This window comes from Camelus ferus, chromosome 9 (genome assembly GCF_009834535.1).
Source record: "Camelus ferus isolate YT-003-E chromosome 9, BCGSAC_Cfer_1.0, whole genome shotgun sequence".
Lineage (NCBI taxonomy): Eukaryota > Metazoa > Chordata > Mammalia > Artiodactyla > Camelidae > Camelus > Camelus ferus.
The window spans coordinates 12,647,047-12,675,040 of record NC_045704.1 but is presented as its reverse complement, the minus strand read 5'-3'; the positions used below and the strand labels follow the sequence as shown (position 1 = coordinate 12,675,040).

The 27,994-nt window shown below is 53.3% G+C and overlaps 2 protein-coding genes across 2 annotated transcripts; one reads left to right on the top strand and one right to left on the bottom strand.

Moving 5' to 3' along the window:
• Nucleotides 1-5: 5 nt before the first annotated feature.
• NUP62 (nucleoporin 62) lies at nt 6-23,816 on the bottom strand. The gene is given in 3 exon segments (XM_006173784.3): nt 6-1,785; nt 1,787-2,720; nt 23,685-23,816. Coding segments are annotated over 2 exon segments (1,533 nt in total). The 5' UTR covers nt 2,657-2,720; nt 23,685-23,816; the 3' UTR covers nt 6-1,122.
• ATF5 (activating transcription factor 5) lies at nt 23,522-27,844 on the top strand. Its single transcript, XM_032485478.1, is given in 4 exon segments — nt 23,522-23,759; nt 25,089-25,385; nt 26,443-26,576; nt 26,578-27,844. Coding segments are annotated over 3 exon segments (858 nt in total). The 5' UTR covers nt 23,522-23,759; nt 25,089-25,207; the 3' UTR covers nt 27,124-27,844.
• Nucleotides 27,845-27,994: the final 150 nt, after the last annotated feature.

Sequence of the window (27,994 nt, the reverse complement as noted above, 5' to 3'; positions counted from 1 at the left end):
ACAGCTTTTCTGCTCCCCAATAAATTTTATTTTTATTTAGAAAAGCAATGTACAGTCATAGGGATTTCAGAGAGTGCAGCAGAAGGAAGAGACAAGTACAAAAGACTGAGTGGGATGTAGCTGGTTGGCTTCTGCCTTCTGGACACCATGGCTCTCAGTGTAACCGACCAGGTTGGCTTTGGCTTTGGGAGTTTCAGAACCAATTCTGTGGCCACGTCTGGCACCCTGGTCACTTCGACTGGCATTCTGTTGACTCATATTTTATGCTGGGTTTTATCTCCACTGTTGATCCATTTGACAAATGTGACAGGGATTGTGCTGAAGACACAAGGGGAACAAGAAGCAGTCCCTGTCCAGGGGGGCTCACAATCTAACAAGGAGGCAGAGAAGTAAACAGTCAGCAGAATACAACATGGCGAGTGTTACCAAACTTGCCAGCTGGCAAGCTCAGTGTGGTGTGGGGCCCATAGGATGGCCGTGTGACCCCGATTTGAGGTGGTCAAGAAGGCTTCCTGGAGGAGGTGAGGACTAAAATAAGGAGACGCGGGGGGTAAGGACGTGTCAGCTAGGCAACGTGAAGACCTCTTTTCTCAAAACCTCATTCAAGTCCCTTGTCTGACCTGTCTTTCCTCCTCTGAAATTCTACACCCCACTACCCATTCCATTCGTAAGTCCCTTCTTTGTACTGCTTACACTTATACCAGGCTGCCGTCCTCTCGAGGATGGAGGTTCTTTAAGCTGAGTCTTTTCTCTCGCACCTGTGACTGTGTGCTGGGCAGAGTGGCCGCCCAGTGTACCCTGGCTGGGAGACAGGCGGTTCTCAGGCGGATCAGCACTCCCCCAGCACTGGGAGGAGGGTGGCTGCAGCAGGTGGGGAGGGTCTAGGATACACTAACGACACACGCAGAAACCATACCCACTAGGCTGCTGCCTAGACCAGAGGCTTAGAATACTTTCTATTCACTAAGGCAAAAAGTCAAACCACAGAATGGTTCTCTTAACAGCACATCTGCTTGAAAGAAAGAAACAAGCAAAGCAGGATTTCATTGCAACCAAAAACCAATGACTGCACGTGCCCAGCTGAACACCCTCGGAGCCGGGGGATGGGGGTGGGGGGGACTCTCAGTCGAACGTGATGCGAAAGCTGCGCTCCTGCTCTTTGCGCCGCCCCTCGCACACCCTGGTCACCTCCTCCACCTTCCGCTGCAGCAGTGCCGAGTTCTGGTCAATCCACTGCAGCGAGTCCATGTGCGCATTGAGGATCTTGCAGATCTGCTGCAGCGGGTCGCTGGTGTCGGCGGGACCCCCGGATGTGTTCAGGTGCTCGATGATGTCCTTGAGGTCCTGGGCCATGCGCTTCAGCTGCGCGTCGATGTTCTCAGCCAGCTTGTAGGTCTTCTCGCGCTCCTCGTCGGCGTGCTGCAGGTACACCGTCCCACTCTGCTCCTTGACCAACTCCTCCAGTGGGCTCAGCAGGTCCTCCAGCTCCTTCTGCTGAGACAGGATGAAGTCGAGCTCTTGGTCCAGCCTCTTCTGGTCCAGTTTCACCTTCTCCACCTCACGATGGAGGGTGGTGATCTTCTCCCCGTTCTCGATCAGTGTGCGGTCCCAGGCGTTGACCTGCGTGGCCTGCTGCAGGAAGTGCCGCTCCTGGTCCTCCAGCTCCAGGCTCCACTTGTTGATCAGACTCTCCAGCTGGGCGTAGGTCATGGCGGGACTGGCCGTCACCCCGGCAGTTGCACCAGGACCGGGTGCGGCAGCCCCGGTGGCTGGTGTGTTGCTGGGGAATCCCTGCCGGCACCAGTGGTTTCAGACTCAAGGCGAAGCCGGTGGCAGTGGTGGCAGTGGCGGGGGTTGTTGCTGTGGAGGTGGTGGATGCTGCTCCGGGGGCCTTCAAGCTGAAGCCCAGTGTTCCTGTTCCGGAAGTTCCTGCCGTGGTCGCCGGGGCACCAAGGGAGAGCCCAGTAGCAGTGGATGAAGTTGGAGCAGTGGCCAGTGAGGCAAAGAGCGTGGGCCCGGCACTGGTGGTGGCAGTGGTAGGTGTGGGAGCAGCAGGCTGTGTGGCCCCAGCTCCAGTGGCAGCTGGAGTGAAGGGCAAGCCGGCCAGGGCTGTGGGCTGGGCCGAACTTCCCGTGGAGCTGATGCTGAAGCCAGTAGTCCCGGTCTGGGATGTGCTTCCACTTGTGAATGAGAAGCCCCCGGGGGTGGTGGACGGAGCAGTGGTGGTGGTGGTGGACCCAAACACAAAGCCAGTGGGCGCTGTGCCCTGGGCGGACGTGACGGTGCTCGAGATGGCATTGGTGAGGGTGCCGCCACTGAGCGCAAAGCCGGTGGGCTGCGCCGTGGCCTGCGTGGCAGCCGTGCTGCTCAAATTTAGCTTCGGAGTGTTGATCCCTAAAGAAAACCCAGTTGCTCCCGCAGCAGGAGTGGTGGTCCCAAAACTGAATCCTGGGGTCTGAGCCTGGGTAGTGAATGAGAACAGGCTGGTGGAAGGGGTACTTGCGGCTGTCTGGGAGGGAGTCCCAAAATTAAACCCGCCAGTGCCAGACGTAGAGAAAGAAAACCTGGTAGCTGGTGTGGTTGTCACCGTCTTTGTGGTGCCAAACGTGAACCCCGCTGTGGGGGCCCCAGTGCCTCCAAAATTAAACCCGCTCATGGCTCCAGACTCTGGTGGCGGCAGCTACTCCGGCTCCCAAAGCAAATCCACTGGCGTCTGCAACCTTGGAAAGATTTTTAAAGCAAAGGAAGTAACATGATCAGATGGCAGTTTTGGAAAGGCAGCCTCAGCGGCACGATGGAGCTTGGTCTGCAGGGCTGATAATGACAACAAACGGCCCCCCTTCCTCTTCCCGCAGCAGAACCTAACCCGGCCTGCTAAGCTCAGAAAGAAGGATCGGGACGCACAGCCCCTGCCCCAGGGGTCAAGCACTAGGAGCTAGGTTGCCTTGGGCCGGCCACAGCCAAGGTCAGCACCCAAGGGAGCCCCCACTGCTGAGGACGGGGCTAAAGAGCAGACACCTGAGGCAGCCTCAGCCCAAGGAGTCAGAGTCAAGGCGCTTCTGGCAAGCGGCACTAGAAGTGGATAAATACCTTCAGGACCTGCTCCCCAGGTTTCCCTGCTGACCGAAAGTGGGTTGGGGGCAGTGTAGACTAATTCAGCTGAGTGCCACCCCGAGTGTCCTTCTGGACCCTACAGAGAGACGGGCCCTTGGAGCAAAAGGCCATCTCCGCGCACACCCTGCAGCATTCAGGAGGCTGGAGGGCATGTTAGCGCATCCTCCCACCCTCCTTCTAACTCAGGGGTGGGTATGAGACCCACTGCTTGGCGCCCAGGCCGCAGTGACTGTTCAAGGGGACATCAAGGTATGAGTCAGCCAACAAAGACCTTCCCCAGGGTTTCTCTCCAGGTGCTCAGAGGCAGGCGGCCTCCTTTGCCTGCAGGTGCAGGGCAGAGGGTGGACACCTGGGCACCCCCCATCTTCTCAGCCCCTGCAGCAGGAGACAGTGAGCTGCCATCAGAGAGAGAGAGTTGGAGGGAGAGGAAAGGGGCAGGGGGGAGAGAGAGAGAGAGACCCCAGAAGCCAGTCTTGCCCACCAGGCTCACTTCATCTTCATCAGAAGTTCCGTGAGCCAGCCCATCCTCAGTGAGTTTAAGCTGACTGGATTTTGTTAATTTCTAGCTGAAAAATCCTGGAGCAAAGCCATCTGTTAGCTGGAAAGTCAAAGGTGACTTGGAGAGGAAAGGGCCAGACGGCATGTGGGTAGAGGCATTTCTAGGGAAATGGTAGCACACTGAGCACTGACCAGCGAGAGGGCTTGGGAGCAGTGTGGGCTGCTCAGATGAGAATTCCCACTACCACCTGGAGGCAGGATCTCGTCCCCACCTGAGATGAGGAAACTGGGGCTCAGAGAGCTGCGGTGACTTACTAGGAGCTGACCCCAGGCCGTGGGCCTGCACCCACTGACCCAATCCACGAACCTCCTTACGCAGCGTGGGCACCGGATGACAGCGCATTTCCATACACCCAACTAGGGGGTCCCTTAGGTATCAAATAGAAGGGAAGATCTGCATTATATCCACCGATACAGCCTCTAACTACACACAAGAAACTCAGGAAATGACAACAAAGGGGAACAGAATGGATATTCACTACTGCAGTGTGATTTCAGTTGTGGAAAAACAGAACAACTCTGAACAAAGTGGGTTGGGAAAGAAACACACTGAGAGCACACAGGGGCTGTCTCTGGGTGTTGGGACTACACGTGGATGGTCTCCTTCCTAATTCGCAGTAGTTTCCAAACGTCCATTCTTTCTGTATAATAAAGAGACATAATTGATAAGCTTGGTTTCTTAAAAAGACCTGAATTACAGGGTGTAAATTCACTCTGAAGAACCAGTGAACTTGTGCAGCCAGGTTTTCAAATCATAATCCGAGTGGGACAGATGGACTTACTGAATTACACAAGCCTCTCCTAGGCTGGCTCTCAATCAGACCTTGTCTTGCCTCAATGGTGACGTAGGCGTGGATGGGGCTGGCACCGCAGGCTGGGATGAAGGCAGCAGGGGCACCAGCCTGTGGAAGTAACACCACACCAGGCCCCGAGTAGCGTCTGAAGAGCTCAGGCTTCCTCTGCAGGTGGCGGGAGCCTTAAATGGTTTCCTGTGGAGTTGATGTGGGAGGACATACCAAACATGTGGTCCTCCCAAGATGCTCACATCCCACTCCCTGGAACCTGAGAGTGTGTCACCATACATGGCAGAGGGAATGATTAAAGATCTCGAGATGGGGAGACAATACAGGACAAACTGTGGGTCCAGTCATCACATATGTCTTTATAAAACGGAGGCAGAGGGAGGCTGGAATAGAGAAGGGACCACAGAAGCTGGAAGCGGAGACTAGAGTGATGCACTTTGAGCTTGGAGACAGAGGAAGGGGCCATGAGCCAAAGAACACAGGTGCTTCTAACAGCTGGAAAAGGCCAGGAAACGGAGTCTCCAGAAGGAACCAGCCCTGCTGACCCCTTGATTTCAGCCCAGTGAGACTGATTCTGGACTCTGATCTCCTTAACTGCAAGAGAATAAATCTGCATTGTTTCAAGCCACCAAGTCTATAATAATTTGTTAGCGCAGACACAGGAAACAAACAGCTGGGGGTAGAAAGTGTCTGACAGATGAGGAGAGACTCCGCTTCCCCCGTCAGGACAGTGCCAGCGCTGGGTCAGGTGCTGGCAGGCAGTGCTACACCGTCACTCTGGGGAGGGAGAGCCTGGTGAGGAAAGAAGAGAAGGGGGCCCGGGAGGGGCCGTGAACCCAGCTGTGAAGTTCTCGTGGAAAAGACCTGGGGTTGTGGCTGACCTCAAGTTTAAAAGGAATTCACTGTTGGCTGCCACTGCTCAGCGGGTCCCCGGGCTGCAAGGTGAGAAGTGCTGATTCCTGCATAGAGACCAGGGTAGTTTCAGGCCGCTAACCCCGGCCCTGGCAGCTCTGTGTGCCCAGCACCGAGCTCTGTACACTCTCCTTGGCCAGCTTCACAGCCGTCCTATGCAGAAGGTGGGTCAGTGGCCCTGGCACACAGATAGGGGAAGGGAGGCTCAGCCTGAAGCAACCTGCAACCCCTCCACAACAGTGAGCCCTAGACCCCTGCCTTTGCACTGCAGATCCCTCTTCATTTCCACTCCATCAAATGGGTCCCCTGTCACAGGGCAAGCAGCCCTGCTGTGGGGGCATGGCCGCCCTTCTGTACCCGTTTCCATCCAACACCCTCAGATTCTTATTTTCCTTTCATCTAAAAACAGCTGCAACAGGGGAGGGTATGGCTCAGTGGTAGAGCGTGTGCCTAGCATGCACAAGGTCCTGGGTTCAATCCCCAGCTTTAAAATAAATAAAAACCTAATTACCACCCTCCCTACCAAAAGAACAAAAAACAGCTGCAAGACTGTTTTCAGGCACAAAGTTGGTTTGCAGATATAAAGAAAAGACCTGGGCTTGAACTCTGCTCCTGCCATTTACTAGCGGTGGGCCCTGGGGCAGGTCACTCCTGAACTGCTCTCTGCCTCAGTTTCCCCACCTGTGATGAGAAGGACACCCCCCTGGCATGGTGAAGAATACACAATGCCACGACTGAGGGGCCACCTGCCTGGCCCAGAGAAGACACCCACGAGTCCTGTTGCTCTTCCCTCGCCCTCTTCTGGCCGTCTTGATTTTTCAAAGTGTTCTGGGAATCCTCTCCTGGCCTGAGTCAGAGAAAAACCTACTGAAGCGGCCCCTCCCCACCTTCCACCATACCCTCTGCCTTCCTCGCAGACCCATTTTTGCTGGGTCTCCTCCACAATGGCCACGTGCTTCCAGGAAGCTGACAAGGGGGCCTGGTCTATGCCAGCAGATCTCAACTGGCTGCTCCAACTCAGCAAAATGTATGCTGCTCAGACCGCAGACGCCAGTCTCTTTAGAAGCAGGATCCTGGCCTTGGCATTTTTATAGAGCTCTTCCAGGGGCATCTGAGGACTGTCTCTTCACTCTAATCACGTCAAGCATCTGAGCCCTAGGTACCACCGGCACCCCGCCCCGCCCTAGACTCCTTCTCGCTCAAGAACACCCCTCCTCGCTGCAGCCACCTTGAGCTGGGTCTGCTGTCACCAGTGGCCAGAAGTGTCCGAACAGATACACCTACGTGTCTCAGTTCTCAAGGCTGCACCCAAGAGAGCGTCTGCTACTAATAAGCTGCAGCTAAAATTTTCCAGAAGAGTATTTATAAAACGTTCTTTGCTTTTTATACTATTAAGAAACCACAAGAAAAACAATCTTCCGTTGGGGCTTGTCCGGTTTAATGGGTCACTGGGTTCACTATTTATTAAATGCCTCATCTCTTTCCAACACCTCGGATGCCAGGGATCTACTACTAACAGTGAACGCGTACTGATCCAGCCTGTCCTGGTTATCACTGCTCTCATTCCTGAAAGCAAGTCCATTTGACAAATGAGGAGCGTGAGGCCCAGAGAGGTTACCTAAGCCATGGCCCCTGCCTTCAAGGCAGCTAGAGACACAGCAGACACCAGTTTCAGTATGGGGCTGTAGGCAGAGACAGGGCTGGGTCATAGGTTGTGGGAGCAGGGACAGGGCTCTTATCCCAGCCCAGGTTCCAGGGAGCAGTTGCCTGAGCCAAGTGTTGAAGGACATGGGGTCAGCCAGGAGACAGGGAGAAGAGGCCTGGGTGAAGGCAGAGAGATGCGCCTCTGGGATCCTGAGTGACCTGGTGTGGCCGGAGGACTGTGTGTAGAGAAGGGCTGAAATGCACACCTGGGTGGTCCAAACCCCGCACATTCCAAAGGACTGGCCCTTGCCTTGCCCTGGGAGAGAACCTCTAATCCCGTGGAGAATCCTGCCCGAGAGAGTGTCTTTAAGGTGGACCCTGGGCCACATGGTATCAGCTTGACCTGGGGGTGAGCAGGGTGGGGGCTGGAGACTAAGTAGCAAAGGTCAGTGACACTGGTGCTCTGAGCCTGTGTGACTGACGCTAAAATACTCTGGACGGCAAGACTTCCCTGATGGCCACCTTCTGCCTGAGCGCTCACCTTGCTGTTGGAGGATTAAGCACTGTCTGTGCGACCCCACTGGGAGAGGACAACTGGAAGTTTCCACCTGGTCTCTCCTGGACTCTGCCCTGTATACCTTTTCCCTTTGCTCATGTTTTGTTTGTTTGTTTTTGCTGTGATAAACTATAGCTATGACTTTAACAGCTTTGCTGACTTGTCTTCCTAGCAAATCATGGAACCTGAGGGTGGTCTTGGGGACCCCTGACTGGATATCCCATGATGCAATGGGAGAAGCTGGTGGAGCCACAAATGCCACGATAATGGCTCAGACTTTATTTTGAGGGTGCCATGGAGGGACTTTAAGTCTGGAGAGGACTAACACAGCCAGGATGGACTGGAGGGGCAGAGGCTAGTCAGGTGGCTGGGAGGAGGCTGGGCCTGAGCCAGGACTCTGGGGACAGACAGGAGAAAACCCCAAGTTGGGAAATGCATAAATCTGCCCCCAAATGAAACACAGTGATGGTTCTGCAGGATCTGTCTTGGTTAACAAAGCCATCGACAACCAGAACTTTGGGAATTTCTCACAAATGTGGCTGAACAAATACACACTATTGTGAGCTCTGGGGGGAAAACCCCCAAAACCAACCCTCTGCCCTCTGTGAGGGCTCTTCCACTTTTACCAATGGGGTAAGCTTTCCTAAAAGAGAAGCTGACGGTGCTTGTGGGAAAGCAGGGAGGTACGAAAACTGGAGAAATGGTGCTTTTCCTGGAAAAAGTGGAGGGCGTGCTTGGGCCAGATGCTTGGGGCTGGGCAGCCACAGCTGCGGCCAGCGTTGTTCGCCCACATGGGATCCAAGCCCTGGAGGGAAAAGTGGCTGCCTCGAGGTCATCAAGGGAGTTACTGGCAGAGCCACCAACCCTGCATTTGCCCTTGTGTTCCAAACCACACTTGGCTGCCTACCCAGCACAGGGAAGTCTGGGACTCCCACCTCCACACACACCCCATTCCCGGCTGCAAGGATCACAGTTCTCCACTGTCGCCTGCTCCTCCATTCAGGTCCAGTAACCTCACCTCCACCTTTCGTTCTTTAGCCACTCCAAACCCTAACTTTATCTGTTATTCACTCTACATTTACTCAGCCCTACCCTGCGTATAGTGATGACAACACAGAGAGGAAAAAAGGCCTGTCCTCCGAGGTGGGGGGGGGGGGTCACAGAAAGCACATGAATCCTTTGCAGTCCACGCTCATTCATATGACAGGTATTTCTGAGCACCTGCTACGTGCAGACACTATTTAAGGCCCTGGAAACATGACTGTGGACGAGACAGGAGCCTCTGCCCCTGTGGCACTCACATTCCAGCAGGGGAGACAGGTGAACAGCAGATACCACGGGGAAATTATATGGAGTGTCAGGAGAGGCTCAATGTCCTGGAGAAAATACTGAGTGGTGCAGGGGAAGAAGTGGGGAAGTGGGGGCGCCGGTGCAGGGGGAGGGGACTAACCAGGCAGCCAGAGGGAGGAGCCAGAACAAAGCCCTGGGGTGGGACCACGACAGCAGGCTGAGGGGCAGACAGCACTGTCCTCGAGCCCCGGGACTCTCCCACCCACCCTGTCCTAGCCCCTGCCCTTACGTATCTGGAACATGGGCATTTTCTGGGAATGAACATGGGGGGACCTCAGCCTTGGATCAAGAAGGAAAAAAAAAGATTAAGAAGGATATGGTATGGGGGAGCTGTGTGCGACAGACAGAGTAACAGCCCCCAGAGCCCCCCACACTCTCATCCCAGAACCTGTGCATACATGGCCTCACACAGCAGAAAGGGACCTCACAGCTGTGATTAAATTAAGTATCCCAGGATGGGAAGATGATCCTGGACTACCCACGTGGGCTTTAAATGTAATCATGAGGGCTCAAGTGAAATAGGCAGGCAGGAGAGGAGCCAGAGACACATGGCTACACCGCTGCTCTGAAGATGGAGGGAGGGGCCATGAGCCAAGGGATGCAGGTGGACCCTAGGAGCTGGAAAAGGCAGAACCCAGGTTCTCCTGAAGAAACCCAGCCCTGCACGTGCATTTCAGACTTCTGACCTCCAGAATTGTGAAAGAAATATTTCTGATGTTTTAAGCCAGTAAGCTTGTGGCAACTTGTTACAACAGAAATAGGAAGTTAATACAGGGTGGGGGAGAAAAAGAATGGGACAGAACTAAATATAGACAAATGGATGGAAACACACCCTGGAGCTGGGGTTGAGAAAGGGGCTGGAGTGAGGGGTGATGGGCCAGGGCAGGCCCGGCTCTGTGCATCAGGGCCAAGGGCACGGGGTACTGCAACTGTGGGGTTAGAGGGGAAAGAACAGTAAGCTTTGATTCTGAAGATCTGGGCAGCCTCCACCACTGGGGCAACCTCAGCGGGGCGTGGATGTGTGGGACACCCAGCAACAACAGGCCATCTACGACAGAGAGGAGGGACAGGGTGGCCTGGAACACCAAGGAGGGCTTGTGGTGGTGATGGTGTCAAACCCACAGAGCAAGATTTCCCTGTTTTGTTCACAGCTGTATCCCCAGCACCTAGAGCAGTGCCTGGCATGCAGCGGGTGCTCAATAAATGTGACTGACCAACAGACAGAGAATAATAACTACCATTTACTGAGTGCTGCCTGCGTAAGTGGTATTGGGCCAGGGGCACTGGGTAGCAGCACACTGAACACCTCCTGTATGGGAAATGGGCTCAGAGAGGTGGCGTGACTTCTCCAATTCACACAGCAGTGAAAATTAGTCCCAGGAAGGGAATCCAGCTCTTTCTGGGGCAGGGGAGGGGGAGATGTCAGAATTAAGTCTTAAGAGGAGTGGGCTCCTCTGGGCAGACAAGGAGCCAAGGGAGTGATACACGTACAGGCCAGCTTCTGCATGGTGGCAGCAGGAGCAGGCTGTGGGGAATGTGGTGGAGGGCTGGCTCACAGAGGCAGACTGCCAGCTAGTCCACTTAGTGGAGACAAAGCCGTGACCCTGTTTCCCCTCCTGACCCAACTGCAGCCGATCATCTCACCGCAGAAGCCTGAGTGACCCTCCCACAACGAGGCTCATCCCCCAGGGCCAAGCCAGCTGCCAACCCCCAGATCCACACCCTTCCTTCATAATAGAAACTCGCTTTCATTTGGGACAGCAATGAGGCTGCCAAAGGACTGTTTCCCAGGGCTCCCAGAAATGGCCCAGGAATGTGACCCACGTCTGTCTAGTCCACTGATGGGTCGGGAGTGGGCCCATCGGTAGCTGTCATTAGAAGTCCAGACCATGGACTTCTGAGGGCTCTGCAGACAGAAGCCTTTGCCCGTCCTTTTCTGTCAGTCAGCTGCCAAGATACAGCCCAGCAATGAGAAGCAGGCGTTGTAGCCCGTCGCCTGAGTGCCTGCTCCTCTACTCCTAGCTCTGGATCTTAGTTCTAGGCTCATAGCCTGTGCCTCAGTTTCCTCAACTGAAAAAAGGGGCTGATTCAGTCTCTGTGAAGATGAAATGGTCTGATTCACATTAAGCACTTAGCACGGTTCCTGGTGCATCCTCGGGGACCAGGAAATGTTAACTTATTAACACAAATTCTGGGAAGAGACAGGAGCAAATGCTCCTGCTACCTACCTACGACACCTGGTGGCGCTGCTGGCACAGCCGAGCCCAGACAACACCCAGGCAGGACAGGAGCTGTCAACTACCCTTTCCCCATGGAATTGGCTATTTAACGCTTAGAAGAAGTGTGACCATGGCTCAGAGAGACCAGAGGAGGGGGGCAGAGATGGGAGAGAAAAAGGGGGAAAATCAGAGACCTAGGGTACCACTGCCTCTCGTGGTCATCAGCCCAGCCTGGGGAAATCTGATGCCCGCTGAGGCTCAAACGCCAGGCCCAGCTGGTACGTTTGCTGTGTTAGTGCAAGGACTCCCTGGCCCTCTTCTGTCCCCCCCGCCCCCACCGTCATCTCCATTGGGTTGTCTCACCAATACGTCAGGCCCAAGCCCACCAACTCTCGCTTCTTACGTCTCTCTTGAATTGTGCCCCTCTTCTCTCCCTTGGGTCAAAGAAAATCCCTTTAAATCTCAGGGAACAGATGAGTCCAGAGAGCCTGCCCTTCCAGAATGCAATCAACTGATCAGTGATTAGCAGCTTGGTTACTAGACCTCAGCAGCGTCTTGGCTGATCCAGGCCCAAGAGGCAGCAGCACAAAGGTCGAGGCAGGAGTGCGCTCAGCGGGTTCCAGGGCAGGGAGGCCAGTGTGGCCAGATCCCTATGAAGCCACGGGAGGGTTCCCAATGTGTCAGGATCTGATTTATGTTTGGAAAGACTCACCCAGGTGGCTGGGGGCTGGAATGGGGCAAGACCCTTGCAGTCGTCTGGCAGGAGCTGGTGGTGACCTGAGTTACTCTGTCCTGCTCGTACACAAGCACCTGCCTGGTGGATATGGTATCCCAGTTGCAGGAATGGAGCCTCAGAGAGGCGCAGAGGTGCTTTTCTAAGCCGGTCTGCAGCACAGAAGCCTCGGCTCGCCCCTCCATCTAAAGGCTGCCTCTCTTCCAGGGCACAAGGCGTCCCCAGAAGGGAGGTGGGACAGAGATCAGGGAGACGCAGTTTTCAACTGTCCTCTCTCAACTCCTTAAGCTGCCTAGGACTCTGGTCCAAATTTCCTCCGGCCTGCTCCTCCCCAAGGACGGGCACACCAAAGGTCTCTCACCCTCCCAGGCAGAATGAACCTGCGTCAAGCATTAGAGACCTGCTTGGACAAACAGGAGGTGTGTCTGTCTGTCTGTCTGTCTGCTCCCTAGGGGGAAGGGCTGTGGAAAGCCCCTCTGCCCATCCTGCTGCCAGACCAGGCCCTGGTGCCATGAACAGGTCCCTAAGTGTCCCTGTATGCCAGCCAGCTGCCCAGGAGGCATGTCATGTTCCATTTCCCAATCCACCCAATAACATACTGCTGGGTATTTTTTAAAACGAAAATTAAATTCTTTTTGTAGATAATTTCTGCACCTGGTTTGTTTCATGGTAGTGAAACATGGTAGTTTGTTCACATGGTTCTAGGTTCACAAGGTACCAAAGGGAACACTGTGGTCTCTGTGGTGCCCCCAACCTCCCCAGCCACCTCTCTTCCCTGGAGACAAGGTTTTAGGTTCCTCGTGCCTCTTTCCAGAGATTTTTGGTGCATGTAAGCAAATGACGCTTGCACGCTCCCCCGCTGTACACAAAAGACTGCGTGTCGCACACACCGTTCTGCACTGTTTTTCACTGTCTCTTCGAGGTCATTTCAGCTGGCTTGTTATCCTCACTGGACAGATGAAACGCTTTCAAAGGGGCACTGCCTCAAATGGTACCTACCTGCTTCCTGGGCTCACAGGTTCTCACCCATCCATCTCTCTTCTTCTCTCCTTCCCTTGGAAACTCTCTACCCCAAGAAGTAACTTCACGGGTAATGAGCAATTACACCCCCTCCTCCTCCCTGAGGCCCAAACTTGCACCTGGAGGAGCTCAGGTGGCGGGACAAACAGCAATTTCCCCCATGGGAAATTAGCTGCTCATGGAAAAGAAGTCAGGAAACAACCAGAAGTGTAGTCTCTATGGAAGATTCTAGAACGACTACTCTTAATATAAAAGAAAAAGATTGGATGATATCTGAGGCATACTCTGGCTCTGGGCCTCCTACCTTTTGGTCAAGAACTATTTTGTTCCTTTCTCTTGTACTGAAAAATATTTTCCTTCTCTACCTACCCGCATTTTTAACACTGAAATTTAAACTACACAATCAATACACCAGTCCTTTCTCTAAAATACTGTTCTGAGCATCGCTGACAAAGTGAAGATTCCTCTGATCACCATCCTCCACCCTGGTCCCCGTGCCTGTGAGGCAACCCGTCACAAGCTGCGGTGTATCTTCTGTCTGTGAACTCGTGTGTGCTGTGAACAGCCAGAGGAAGTGATCTCACTCCTGGTTTTCTCTGCTACACAGGGTACACACTGCATGTGTCACTCCACAGTTTGCAGAGTTTTCTCAACATTTTTCACTTCTTCTGGCTGCTGTATATCAGTCCACAGAGTGACTAAACCACATCCATCTACCGACGGACATCTGGGAAGCTTCCGATTTTTCTTTACTATAAATAATACTGCAACAAGCATGCACACTCGTGCTTTCTTGGGAGCAGGCGCAGACACATTTCCAGGACAGATCCCCAGAAGCAGAATTGCTGGCCATGGATACCCGAATTTTGGCTTTACTAGGGACAACCAGACTGCCCTCCAACCAGCCTGTACCTATTTTTATTCTGACTGGCAATGCCTGAGACAACCATTTCCCTACAATCTGCCAGCACCTGAGATTAGGAAAATCCTGCCAATCCTGCCAAGTTCCAACTGCACTTATTTAAAAATAATGATAAAAGCACTAACCATTTGGCACCACTGTGTTCTGCATGTGTTGGGTAATTCACAAATATTCCTCATTCATTCAGTCAACAAACATCCACTGAGACTCAGGACAGGACAGGCCTTGTGCTGGGCAAACAAAGACAATATGGCATGGGCAACACCCTTAAAAACCCTGAGTTACAAATGTGATAAAAGAAAATCTACCAGAATTGAAAACAGGAGTTCAAGCAAAAATCTGTACAGAAATGTTCACAGCAGCACTATTCCCAAGAGGCAAAAGGTGCCCCCATCTCTAACCACTCTTTGCCTCCGTCATCCCACCACAGTCTCACTGACCTTCTCGCTGTTCTACACACATGCCCAAAGCACTCCTGCCTCAGGGCCTTTGCACTTGCTGATTCCTCTCCATGGAACAATCTTACTCAGATGGCACTCTGGCACACTCCCTTCCCTCCTTTCCTTATTTCAGGTCTTTGCTAAAATGTTACCGACTCAGGGAGGTCTTCCTTGGTTATCCTTAGGACCGAGTACCATCTGAAATATAATCCACTCAATTTATGGATCTTGTTTGTTGTCTGTCTCCCCATCAGAACGCCAGCTCCATGAGGAACAGGATTTTTGCCCATGACTTCCACTGCCATATCCCCAGTGTCTGTAACAGTTGCTGGCCATGGCGGGCACTCAGTGACTGCTTGTCAATGGAATAAACGGATTCAGGAGTTGCTTTGTGCCAGGTACTATCCTAAGCGCTTTTCAAGTACTAATCGGTGAGCTCTCACTCCTCCTACCACAGGGTAGGTACCATTAGCATCGCCCTTTTAGAGTTAAGTAACTTGCCCAATGTCAACATAGATGTCAAAGTCAGGATAAGATAAGGTCCCTGCCCTCAAATCATTCAGAGTTTATTCAGGGTAACAGATAAAAGTATTGGACAATATGGTAGACACCACGAAAGAGCTTTGGTTAGAACCTATAGGAAGTCCAAGGGAGTGTCGAGGACACCTTCCTAGAGAAGGAATGGATGTTTAAGCCTGTTCTGAAGGATGTGGAAGAGTTAAGGGAGGAAGGAGTTAGATCAAGGGCTCATTTCAGGCAAAAGCTCAGATGGGCAAGAGCCTGCTTCCTTGAGGCAGTGTTAAAGGCTCTGTGTTAAAACCACAAGATGCCAAAGACAAAACCACAATGAGATACCAGTTCACTGGTGCCACTAGGATGACAATAATAAAAAAGCTGGACAATATCAAGTGTTAGTGAGGATGTGGAGAACTTGAACTCTCACTCATCACTAGCGGGAATGTAAGATGGTGCAGCTGCTTTGGAAAACAGTCTAGCAGCTCCTCAAAAGATTAAACATAGTTATCTTATGATCCAGCAATTCCACTCCCAGGTTTCCCAAGAGAAATGAAAACGTATGTCCGTACAAAACTAGTACATACATATTCCATAACAGCCAAAAAGTAGAAACAACTCAGATGTCCATCAATTGATGAATGGATAAAATGCAGTATATCCACACAATGGAGTACGACTCAGCCTTAAAAAGGAATAAAGTATTGATATATGCTACAAAATGGGTGAACCCAGAAAACTAGACACAAGGGAACCACCTATTGTATGATTCCATTCATATGAAATGTCCAAGATAGGAAAATCTACAGAGAAAGAAAGCAGATTAGTGGTTGCCTAGGGATGGGGGAATGGGAAGTAACTGCTAATAAGCATGGGAGTGATGAAAATGATCCAAAAGTAGATGGTGGTGATGGGTGCACAACTCTGAATATTTGAAAAACCACTGAATTATACACTTTCATAAATGGATGTGAATTACAGAGTATTTCAATAAAGCCACTGAACGAACCAACCTAGCATGGGATGCCAGGGAGGGGCTGAGGGCAGAAGCAGGCAGGGGCCGGGCAGAGTTGTTTCTAACAACAGCACGCTGGGGACAAGTAAAGCTGGCTGAGGATGGGTTGTGGAGGAGACTGAAGTTGAAATGCTCCAGTCAGCTGAGGCCATCGGGGGCTCCTGTGGAAATGCGGCTTGGCACGAACACACCACCAATACAAGACTCAGAGAGGGGCTGAAGCACCAGGGCCAAGAGCATAGCAGGTGGAGGTGCATTTGTGTGTAGGCAGAAACACACACCTGTGCTCCCTCCCCAGCCTCTCTCCTGTGATCAACATCAGCATCTCTCCCAGGGGAGAGGCAGTGATGTCAGTGGGGGAAGAAGGGAAAGGTCCAGGTGGTGCCAGAGGCAGTTGCCACGGAAATGGTTTCTTGGGGAACCAGGTGAAAACCACTAGAGCTAGGGGGCAGGGTGGCTTTGATTCTGAGATTAGAACCAACAACCACAGCCCTTACCAGTCCCTGGGTGTCAATCTCCACACAAACATTTCTGGACGTCTGTGACGTGCCAGGCCCTTTGTTGATAGCACTTTACCTGTACTTACTACAGTTCAAGGGGGTGGGAACTCAAAGCATTCCCATCTTACAGATGAGCAAACGGAAGTCAAGAGAACTTAGTAATGTGCCCGAAGTCTCACAGGTAGTTAGGACTGACTGAGGGTGTCTGACCCCAGAGCCGAGCTGGGGCCTCCAGAGACTCTAATGTGACCTTTCTCACTGACATGTGACCCCTCCCCCTCGCCCCCGAATGCCATGTCCAGTACCCTCTTCCCGTTTCCAGGAATGACATCCCAGGCCATCTCCATCACCTCCCAGACTAGTTTAGTACTTCAGGTTTCACTCTCAAATCCAATTCGGTGCCATCTGCTTCCCCTCACTGCAGGCAGCAGGCAAGACTTCTGGCAGCTTGGACCGAAGTGGGGGGGGGGCATTGGCTGCTCTTTCCTGCACCCCCACCCCCAGTCTGTTCCTGCTCTGGGTGGGGGCGGGCAGGAGGAGAAGGGCAAAGGGCTCTTGAACAAATCTAACAGGTCTAAGGCCCAGGAGCCCGCCAGTCCGCCATGCTCCCCATGGGGCAGTCCCCACATGTGGAGGGGGCACCCAGGGGACCTCTTGGGCCTGTGAGGTTTCCTGCTGTGGGTCCCTGCCTCTGCCTCAAACCCTCTCTCTCTTGGCCCCCTCAGCTCCCCCACGACTGGCCACCCTGGCGGGTGCTGGTTGGGTTCACTCAGGGCCTGCTACTTTCCTCTGTGCCCAAGCAACCCAGGGATGGGTGTGTGTGCTGGTGCAATCAAGGCCCACCTCCAGGCAGGGATCCCGGCTGAGCTGCAGCTGCACCCCCGGGCCCCATCATCAATCTCCACCTGCCCTCCCCCATCGGATAGGCCAAGCAGGTCTGCTGTGGGGAACGGAAGAACCGCCCGACAGCCAGGCCCCTGCCAGACATAGACGGCTCCACAGGACACCGACATCAGGTGAGGCTGCTCTGGCTGTGACGGGTCGTGACATGCCTCAACACAGACAAAAACACAAACGTTGTCCAAAGCAAAAAAAAGGACTGAACATCACCCTCCTGGCTCAGAGCTGACAGTCGCTCTTAACACAGCCATCAGCTCCAGTATAAAGGATGCTGCTCATGCACACGTCCCTGTGCCCCGCCAGCATCCCTGAGCAAAACCCCACTTCCCTGAACCCTCCCCGGTACCTAACCCAGCCCAGCCCCCAGAAGCCCTCTTCAACACCCCCATACCGAGGCGGCCCCCCAGTTACAAAAAGCAAGAAACCCAAATCACTTAACTACACGTATTGGTGGCAGCCTCCAGCTGGGGGTGTGGACAGCTGACAAAGAACAGACAGGGTGACACCAGCCCTACTTCTGCAGGCACCCCACCCTCCCGAATGATTGCCTAGAGACCCCCTTCCTTGCTCCCCACGAACACTGCCTCCCCAACTTTCCACAGGACTGGGCAGAGTCTGAGCAAGGCTGGTGCCCTTTCAGCAGGGAGGGGTGTGGCCCAAATTCTCAGTGACTTGACTGAGGAGGACTCAGTTCCTTGTCTTCTGCTCTGGCCAGAGGATGACAGATTTGGAGGGGCAGGTGGGGATCACTGCATGCAAAGGTCAGAGAAGGCTCTCAGCCCCAGCCTATCCACACTCGTGATTTGTTGGAGTTTCTCTGAATTACTCATCAACCTTTTAAAACTTGGATCTCGAAGAAAAGTCTGCATTTCTAACCTCTGTGAAATCTGCCGCTCTGCACCCTCAGGCAGGAACAGCTGCCCAGCACCTGGCCTGCAGGGCTGGCTGGCTTATTGAGCCAGGCAATGTTCTAGGCTTTTCCACGCATTATCTCTGGTCCTCACCACTGCCGTCTCAGGAGAGTTCTGCTATTGTCCCTGCTCTACTGATGCAGCACAGAGGGTACCTTGCTGAAGGCCACACAGTGGTAAGTGACAGTGTCCTGAGCTCCAGGAGATCATGTTGTCAATTACCTTCAGTTTGCCCTGTCCTTCTCAAACAGTCTGTGGGCACATTAGGGAGAGGGCACCCCAGGGCTTGTGCTAGCCTTTACCTCTCACATGAGAACGTGGAGTCTCTGAGAGAGAGCTGTAGGAGGATGGATAGTGGCTCCCAAAGATGTGCACATCCTAGTCCTCAGAACCTGTGAGTATGTTACCACATGGCAAAGGGGACTTGACAGATGTCATTAAATTCAGGATCCTGAGATGGAGACACTGTCCTGGGTTATCTGGGTGGGCCTTAATGGAATCAAAAGGGTCTTTATAAGAGGGAGGGCAAGAAGATCACAGGAGGAGATAGGAGATGTGATGATGGAAACAGGTCAAAGTGACTCAAGGAAGGGGTCACTAGCCAAGGAACACAGATGGCCTCTAGAAGCTGGAAAAGGCAACAGAATGGATTCTCCCCTAGAGCCTCTAGAAGGACCCCTTTTTAGATTTCTGGTCTCCAAAGGGAATAAATGTGCGTGTTTTAAGCCGCTAAGTCTGTGGTGATGTGTTATAGCAGCCACAGGAAGGGAATAGAGAAGATGGCCACAGAAGATGCTGGAGCTGGCGCGGCGGTGCATGGCCTAGCCAGGCTCCAAGAGCCGTGGTTGCTTCGGCTGAAGGAGGCGTAGCAGGTGGGAGGGGAGGGAAGGGGCTCTGGCGGACTCTGAGCCGCAGGGCCACGAGGCAGCCCCGTGCTGTGTGCCTGGCCCCCGCACTGCTCTTTCCCCAACTGAACTGGCCTTGGCCTTCCTGCCCTTGTTTGCTGAGACGCCCACCCCTAACCCCTGCCCTCCTGGCCTGAATGACCCACACACCTGCCCTAGTGCCTCTTCAGGGGCCATAGTACTGAATTCCTCAGTCTCTGTGCCTGAGCAATTCATTTAAAAATGAACTGATACCTACTGAGGCAGTGGCACAGGGCTGGGGGCTGTGAGGAACGAGTCTAGGGACTGAGGAGGGTCCTGACCTACCCTCTAAGTGCTCAGGGAAAGTTGCATCCACAGACATCTGCCTGTGAGGCGACTATGAAAGAAGAACAAAGTGTGGTGGGAATAGGAAGAGCAAGAAGCATGTGCTGACCTGGAGCTCCGAGGAAGTGCTGGGCTTTACCCACGTCATTTCGCATAATCCTTCCAGCACCCAAACCTTAGTGAGAAGTAATTAATGCTCATAATTAGGGAGACTCCATTCTAGAAATTTTACACACCTTTATCTAGTTAATCCTCCCAACAATCCTGTGAGGTGGGTCATCTTCCACCCATTTTATGGATGAGGTAACTGAGTCAAAGAGGGATGATGCCATTTGCTGAGGGTCAAAGAAGCAGTGGAATCTGGATGTGAATCCAGCAGGCTGGCTCGAGTGCACACTCTGAGCCACTTTTCCGAAGGCAGCCGTGGCCCAGGCAGAGTAAGGACTTTTGCCTGCACCCCCAGCCAGGATTATGCGGTGTGGGCTGAGGGACCTGGATCCATCTGACGGAAACTCGGTGCCTCTTCCATCATGCCAGGCTGTCAGCTGGGCTGGGAAACCAGTGAGGGGATCAGTAACAGTACAGGCGAAGAGGGCCTCCTCTGGGGCAGGGGGGTGGGGAGGGGCGGGTCACAATCAATAGAATTTGGCAATTGTGAGCAGCAGCAAACCTGAGGTGAAGGTCCAGACTTAGTGGCCCCCTGGCAGGCTGCATCCTGAGCCAGGGGTCAGGGCCCCCCCACAACTGAGAGGAGCCAGGCTCTCCCTGGGGCTTGCAGGACCTTGCGGAGGTCCAGGCTCTACCTCACAGTGTGATCATACACAACTCCTTTCACCTCTCCGGGCCTCAGCCCTTGCTAGAGTGGGTCAGCCCCTGTGATCTGAGCCCATTCTTGGCACTGAGCCTGATTCTCATGGTCCTGCGCCAGCTGCTCCCTCCCCCTCAATGACTCCCTCCCTTGCTATGCTGGGGCCTCTCTCCATTCAGGGTTCCAGGGCTCCGTTAACTGGGAACTGCTGCCAGGTGTGCAGGGGGGCCCCCAGAGAATCCCCCTACTCCCCCTCCCCATCAAAGAGCCAGGGTGATGCAACCTCCCTGCAACGGCCGCCTCACACCTCAAGCCTGGCTCCTCCGCACTGAAGAAAGAGTCCCAGCAGCCCCACCCATGCTCTCAGCCCCAGCTCAGGAGTTGAAGGGCCAGGGGCACCTGGACCCTGGAAAACTTTGTGAAGTTGGGGTAGGCCGAGGCATCTGAGGCCTGAAGGGGCCAAAGGGTTCAGATCGGAGTGGGCACGGGGAGAGGGCTTAGGGTGCCAAGACCTGGGCTCACAGGCACCACTGATGACCCACTGCCCATAAATCAGAATACACTGGAAGGGCCAGGGGGCCATGCACACTGGCACCCACTGAGCAGGACTGAGTCAGGCTGCTTGGGTGGGGCTGCTGGCACCAGGACTCAACTCTGTGGGATCCTACAGTGAGAGAGTAAAAAAAGGCACAAGGGGGCTGGGACGGGGACTCAGGGTCTTCTTGGTCAGCACACACTGCGAGCAACTGGCAGCATGATTCCCATCTTGAGGAAGTTCCTTTCTAGTCATTAAGGATCCTACCCAGTCATCCTCTCAAAAACCCATATCCACAGTCTATGAGACAAAACCAAATGGAGGGGCATTACACATGATACCCAGCCAGTGCTCTTCAAAACCGCCAGGGTCATGAGAGACAAGGGCAGTCTGAGAAACCACTGCAGACCAGGGTGGCTAAGGACATGCGACAACTAAGTGGGGCATGGCATCTTGGACGGGATCCTGGAATAAAGGAAAGGCACGGAGAACAAGTGGGGAAATCAGGAGACAAAGATGAGTTCAGTGAACAGACATGTACTGATGCTGGTTCATGCGCTGTAAGAAATTTATCGGAGGAATATAAGGCGTCAAGGGTGAGGGAAAGGGGATGAGGGGTACCCAGAAACTCTCTGTACTGTCTCAGCAGCTTTCCTGTACATCTCCAATTATTCCACAATAAAAACCTATTTAAAGAAAACTACTCTACCTAGTCCACTGTATAACTTACCTAGAAGGCCCTTTCAGAAGCAGAAGACTGGGGGTGACTCTGCCCCCTCACTGCCAGCGGTCTCTGACCAACAGTCTAACCTAATCCTACCCGCTATTGCTTAAACATCTATCCTGAGTGGAAGGAGGTTGGTCCTTTCATCTCATGTAAAAGTTGGAAGACCTTTCAAAGCACTTGCTGCTGCTTAGCAATGGAGATAAAACACATCCACCTCAATAACTAGAAGCATGAAAACTCCTTATGTAGCACCCACTGTGCGCCAGCCACTAGTCTAAGCGCACTTGGCCTCATTTAATCATTTAATCTCCTAACAGTACTAAGAAACAGTACTGTAATGGCCACATACACTTGTACGTTTCTATTAACTAAATTCCACACTTTGTTCTGCTACTATTCATGGAAACTGGGGCACAGGGAAATTGCCAATAAGCTAGTAAGTGGGGTGTAGCCAGTGTTTGAACCCAGCAACTTGGCTCCGGTCTGTGCTCTTAACCACTACTCTGTGTGGCCCAGGCAACAATGTAGCCCCGAGAGAGCAAGCGCTCAAATACTGGCAGAGTGGACAGTAAGTACTCCAAGGAAAGGTGTCAGATCTCAGGAACTTTCTGTATGCAACAGTAGCCTGCACTAGGGATATAATGTACAATCTGATAAATACAATGAATACTGCTATATGTTAGATATGAAAGTTGTTAAGAGAGTAAATCCTAAGAGCTCTCATCACAAGGAAAAAAGTGTTTTTTCTATTTCTTTCTTTTTGCCTCTATAGATGATGGATGTTCACTCAACTTATTGAGGTAATCACTTCCTGAGGGATCTAAGTCAAACCATTAGGCTGTACATCTCAAACTTACAGAGTGCTCTCTCTCTCAACTATATCTCAATAAAACTGGAAGGAAAATAAAGAGCACATGCATTTGGAAGAAAAAAAGCCTGCGTGTCTTCATCCCCAGGTAACTCTCAGGATCAGGGTACCTCACCTTCTTTGGATCTTGATTCAGTCTCATAAGTGCCAACAAAAGTGATGAAAAGTTGCACTTCAGGTGTACAGTTCTGATGTGGATGAAGGCAGGGTAGGAAAGGGAGGGATTCTGCAGCAGAGGAAAGACACACCCACTTAGGCTGGTGGAAATCCCAGGGTACCGGGAGGGGATGGTGAGAAGTCCCTCTTTTTTAGCAAATGGAAGTATAGATCTATTTTTGGCAGGGTTTGTAAGACTGACCTATTGAGGGGCAGCTAAGGTAGAGGATCCTTTAAAAGGAAGTCTAGGTGAGGGGCAGGGACAGAAGAATGAACCAACTGGCCTGAAAGGAGTGCTGAGGATAAGGGCTGAGGGGTGACGGGCAGGGGACAGAGAAAAGGCAAGAGGGCGATGCTGCCTGACTCCCTGCACCGAGATAGGGCTGAGTCCATCATTCGGGATGGGGGGATGGGGATGGCTGAAAATCACCTTGGAGGAGTGAAGGAGACCCAAGAATGGGCTATTAACAGGTGTTGTCAGGGGGGCTGTAAGGGGAGAGACTGGGCCCCAGAGTTCCTCCCTATTACTATCATAATAAAAGGGGTTGAGCACGTTTGAGGCTGGATCCAGGTTTCACAGGCATCGACTTACTTGATTCTCACAAACGACCCCACCGGGTAGTTGATTATTCTCCACATTTTACAGATAGTTCTTTATCTATGAGGCTAGGGAATTTAAGTCATTTGCCCAAGGCCACCCTCGCCTCGCCGGTCAGTGATTTGAATGTAGCACCGTCTGTGACTCATGCAATTCTAACCCCCAAAAGGGGTTCTCAGAGTGGGAAAGCAGTTGAGGGATGGAGAGACCAGCATGTGGCTGGCCGGAAATTTGTGAAGCACAGGAAAGGAAAGGAGAGATGAACTGGTGCGGATCTCAGGGAAGAGGAGGGGACTCAACCCCAGAGTCAGAGGAAAGGGAGGATGGGAACCTCGGAGTCGGAAGGAAAGCGGGCCCAGACCCTCAGGTCGGAGGAAAGAGAGAGCCCAGCCCCAGGGTCGGAAGGAGGAGGGGGACCGAGCCCGGGATCCCGAGGGTAGGGCCCAACCCGCCTCCCGAATGGCGCCACACGGGGCGGGGCGCGGAAGGATCCCGGCAGGCCGTGCTGCGCCGTCCCCCGTATATCTGTCCCCAGTCCCCGGGGCTGCCTCATTCCCCATCCTCAGATCACGATCTGTCCTCACGCTACCGCGACGCTGCCTCCGCCCGCGTAGCCCCGGCCATGGCTCTGTAGCCACGACCCCTCTGCCCCGGCCAGTCTCCGCGCTTACCGCGCCTGCGCTCTCCGCTCCTGCCTTCTTTCTTCACCTGAGGCCGCCGCTGCCTCTCTTTTCCGCAGCCATGGAGTGAGTAACCGCTCGCCTCTCCCTCTCCAACCGCCTTTCCCGCCCTTTCGAAGCTCGCGGCCCTCACAACCGGACCTGGGGGGTGGGGAGACGAGAGTGAAGAATCACGGTCGCGCAGGCGCAGAAGAGCAAAGACGGGCCGTCCGCGCGCAGCCGAGCATGCGCAATCGGCTCTATGGGGGGAGGGTGCGTTCGTCCAGACGATGTTGGTTTTAAAGACGTCCACGTGCGTTTGCGACTGCGCACTAGCCTTCAGGGAACGTGTGTTTCTTTTTTTTCGCCGAGTCTGTCTGACCGCGATTGCTCATGCGCATCTCTCCAGTGGAGTCTGTCCTTGTGCTAAGGCGGGCAGTAAGCAGCCGCACATGCGCACTGACCACCAGGAGGGCGGAGGTCTGAGGGAGCAATGGGACCGCTCTGGTGGCGGAGCATGCGCTGTGGTCTTCAGCGTGAGAACCGCGTGCGGATGGTGGGGAGTAGGGAGCTGTTTTCCGCCGGCCCAGTCCACCCTCCCGTCTCCACTTTGCTCTTGCGCAAAGCACAACTTCCCTCCCTTCCATTCGGGCACTTGACGGGCTGGAGGCCGGTTTAGATTGATAGGGGAGGAGGCGGGGCTTAGAAACGACCCATTAAAGGGATGGAGCTAGGATAAGAGGCGTCGCGGAGGGTGGAGCTGAGGGGGGGTACCTATTGTGAGAGGGGCGTGGCTAAGCAAACTATTAGCTGAGGGGTGGGGTTCCTACCTGATAAAGAGGCGGGGCCTTTGAGGAATGATTGGAGAAGGGTGGAGCTAAAATTAACCTTGGGGGCGGGACTTGGAGGGACAGGAAGTCACCGCAAAATTCAAAGAGAAGAGTGGGATTTGACTGCATGACATTGATGAAGGGGCGGGGAAGGGGGAGTTCCCCTGGGAACAGATTTGAGGTGGCATCCAGGGAGGGGGTGCGGCGTAAAGAAAATATTTTAGAGGAAGAGGTGTGGCTGGAACAAAAGTTCCCCTGGGATTGAGTTTTATTTATTAAAAAGAATATTATGGGGTGGGTGGGAGGGTCTTAGGGAAATTTGCCTGGGAGACTATTAGGTTTCTGTATTGGAAGGATTAGATCTTGGGAAGTCTGAAGAAAAGTGTCAGGCCTAAAGAGAATTCCCTTGGGAGTGGGTGTAGCTCAGCTCTAGGGAAAGAAAGGGTAGATTTAGAATTCTGAAAGTGCAGGCCGTAGATCCAAACACCGCAGGAAGGAGGAGAAAGTATCCTGGGGAACTGGGGTGTGGCTTTGGGGGTAGGAGAGGCTGGCCTATGACCCACTCGCTTTTGTCTCACACTTGTAGGTCCTCCACTTTTGCCTTGGTGCCTGTCTTCGCCCAGCTGAGCAACTTCCAGAATCTCCTCCCAGCTGTTGGTGCAGCCTCCTTCATTGCCATCCGTGCCCAGCGCCCGCACTGCAGCCATGTCACTCCTGGCGACCCTGGGGCTGGAGCTGGACAGGACCCTGCTCCCAGCTAGCGGGCTGGGCTGGCTCGTAGACTATGGGAAACTCCCCCTGGCCCCTGCCCCCCTGGGCCCCTATGAGGTCCTTGGGGGAGCCCTGGAGGGCGGGCTTCCAGGGGGGGGAGAGCCCCTGGCAGGTAAGGGCAGACAAAGGATGGAGGTGGGGGGGGCAGGGGAGAAGGAAGTATTCATTCATTCATTCAGTAAATATTTATTGAGGACTTGTACTATGGCAGGCACTGTTTTAGGTGCTGGGGATACAACTGGGAGCCAGACTGATACGATCCCTGCTCCCTTGCAGCACATACTCTACTGGGGAGACAGACAAGAGACAAATTAAATGATGATGTATGGGAATAAGTGGGAAACACTTAGTAGCTGAGTTAAAAAAAAATGACACCAAGGACTAGTTTAGAATGGGGAGCCAGGAAACCCTTTCCAAGTTCATAACATTTTGGCTCCAGCCTAAAGAATGAGCCATGAAAAGACCAAAGGGAACAGCTTTTCAGGTGGAAGAAAGCATGGCAGAGCCCGCGAGGCAGGAACTGTTTTATTCATGAGTGTATCTCAAGTGCTTGGTAAGTTGTGGGTTTTCAGTAATGAATTAAAGATGAAACAGTATGTTTATGTGTGATCCAGTTTGTATTTAAGAATGAACTAGGGAAAAAAAAAAAGAATGAACTAGAGAGAGAGGGTAATAGCTCAGTGGTAGAGTGTGTGCTTAGTATGCAGAGATACTGGATTAAATCCCCATTACCTCCATTAAAGAAAGAAATAAATAAACTAGAGAGTAAATCCGAGAAATGACAGATGCAGGGTAATCAGTAAAGAAGATGTTGGCATGGTTGAAGAAATGGCTGGTTGACTGTTTTGTTGTTCGGGTCATGGGTTGGTTGACTGGTTCATTGATTAGTTGGTTAATGGGTTGATTGGTTGGTTGGTTGACTAGTGGTGGGTTGGTCGACTGGTTAGTTGATTGGTTGGTTAGATGGTTAATCTATTGGTTTGTTGGTTAGTTGGCTAATCTGTTGGTTTGTTGACTGCTTTGATGGTTTCTTGATTGGTTGGTTGACTAATTGGCTGATTGGTGGTTTTACTCAGTGAATGAGATGAATGAGGCAGTCATGAGTTGAGACCTGGTTGGGTGGAGGACTAGGATCTCAAGAAACTTTATGTCTCTCTCCAATCCTCTAGGTGACGGCTTCTCTGACTGGATGACCGAGCGGGTCGACTTTACAGCCCTTCTCCCTCTGGAGCCCCCCTTGCCTTCAGGTGCCCTCCCCTCATCTTCCCCTCCCCCACCCGATCTGGAAGCTATGGCCTCCCTTCCTCAAGAAGGAACTTGAGCAGATGGAAGACTTCTTCCTTGATGCTCCCCTCCTCCCACCCGCCTCCCCACCTCCGCAGCCACCAGCACCAGCACCAGCACCAGCACCAGCACCCTCCCTCCCGCTGCCCCTCCCCCTCCCAACCTTTGACCTCCCCCAGCCTCCTGCCCTGGATACCCTCGACTTGCTAGCCATCTACTGCCGCAGCGAGGCCGGGCCAGGGGACTCGGGGTTGGCGCCCCTGCCCCCACCCCAGCAACCCCCTCCTCCACCTCCACCCTCTCGCCCGGCCCCCTACCCCAATCCTGCCACCGCCCGCGGGGACCGCAAGCAAAAGAAGAGGGACCAGAACAAGTCGGCGGCTCTGAGGTACCGGCAGAGGAAGCGCGCAGAGGGCGAGGCCCTGGAGGGCGAGTGCCAGGGGCTGGAGGCACGGAACCGGGAGCTGAGGGAGAGGGCTGAGTCGGTGGAGCGGGAGATCCAGTATGTCAAGGATTTGCTCATCGAAGTGTACAAGGCTCGAAGCCAGAGGACCCGAAACAGCTAGCCGGGCAAGGGCTTTGGGCCGTAGGGGGCGCTGGTCTTCAGCTCCGGCTCCCTTGCGTTTCTGGGGCTGAGGTGGGAGGGCCCATCCCTCTGTCATCCCCCGGTGCCCAGCTTCCTTCCGAACGCCTCCCTCCCTCCTCCCCCACCCCCGCCCCCTTCTCTCTCCCCTTTTATCCTTGTCTCCTCTCCTGTCCTTTCTGAGTTGGCCCCCCTCCTCTCTCCCAAGAATCACGGCATGTTTGGCCTCAGTCAACATCTATACCCTTAAGTAACAGCTGAGGAACAGAGACCTACCGGGAATTCAGGGAATAGGGGAGAGCTTGGAAACTCAGTCTCCCAAACAGGGAAATGAAGTCAGGAAGCTCTGCAGAATGACGTTGCATAGGATGGGGGAACCATCTGGGGACTAAGCCAAGGAAGGTTTTAAGAGTGGTGCCCATAGAATGTAAGCCAAACAAGCCAAGTGACCTTGGGGAACTACATTTGGGGGATGGAACCAAAAGGTGGCCAAGTTAGCAGAGCAGGTGGATATACAGGCGGATGGGGAGGTGGTCAGGGTGGAGAACAGCCTTAATTGGTGACTGGGTGTTCATTTTAGCTCTGGGAGGAAATCAGTGTTTTGTGAAGGTGTTGGGGGAGGGGCTGCATCTAGGTGAGGGAGGGGTGGAGACTGATCGTTTTGGAGGGGTTGTGAGTGGAAATAAAAAGAAGCATTTCCTCTGGTCGTGTGTCTCGTCTTTGAGAGGAGAGGTTACGGGGAGGGCAGCCTTAGGCCAAAGACATATTATTATGATAATAATAGAAATAACAGATAATACTGATGGCCAAGCACACGGTCAAGGCCAAGACGGGTCTCATTGAACTGGTGAAGA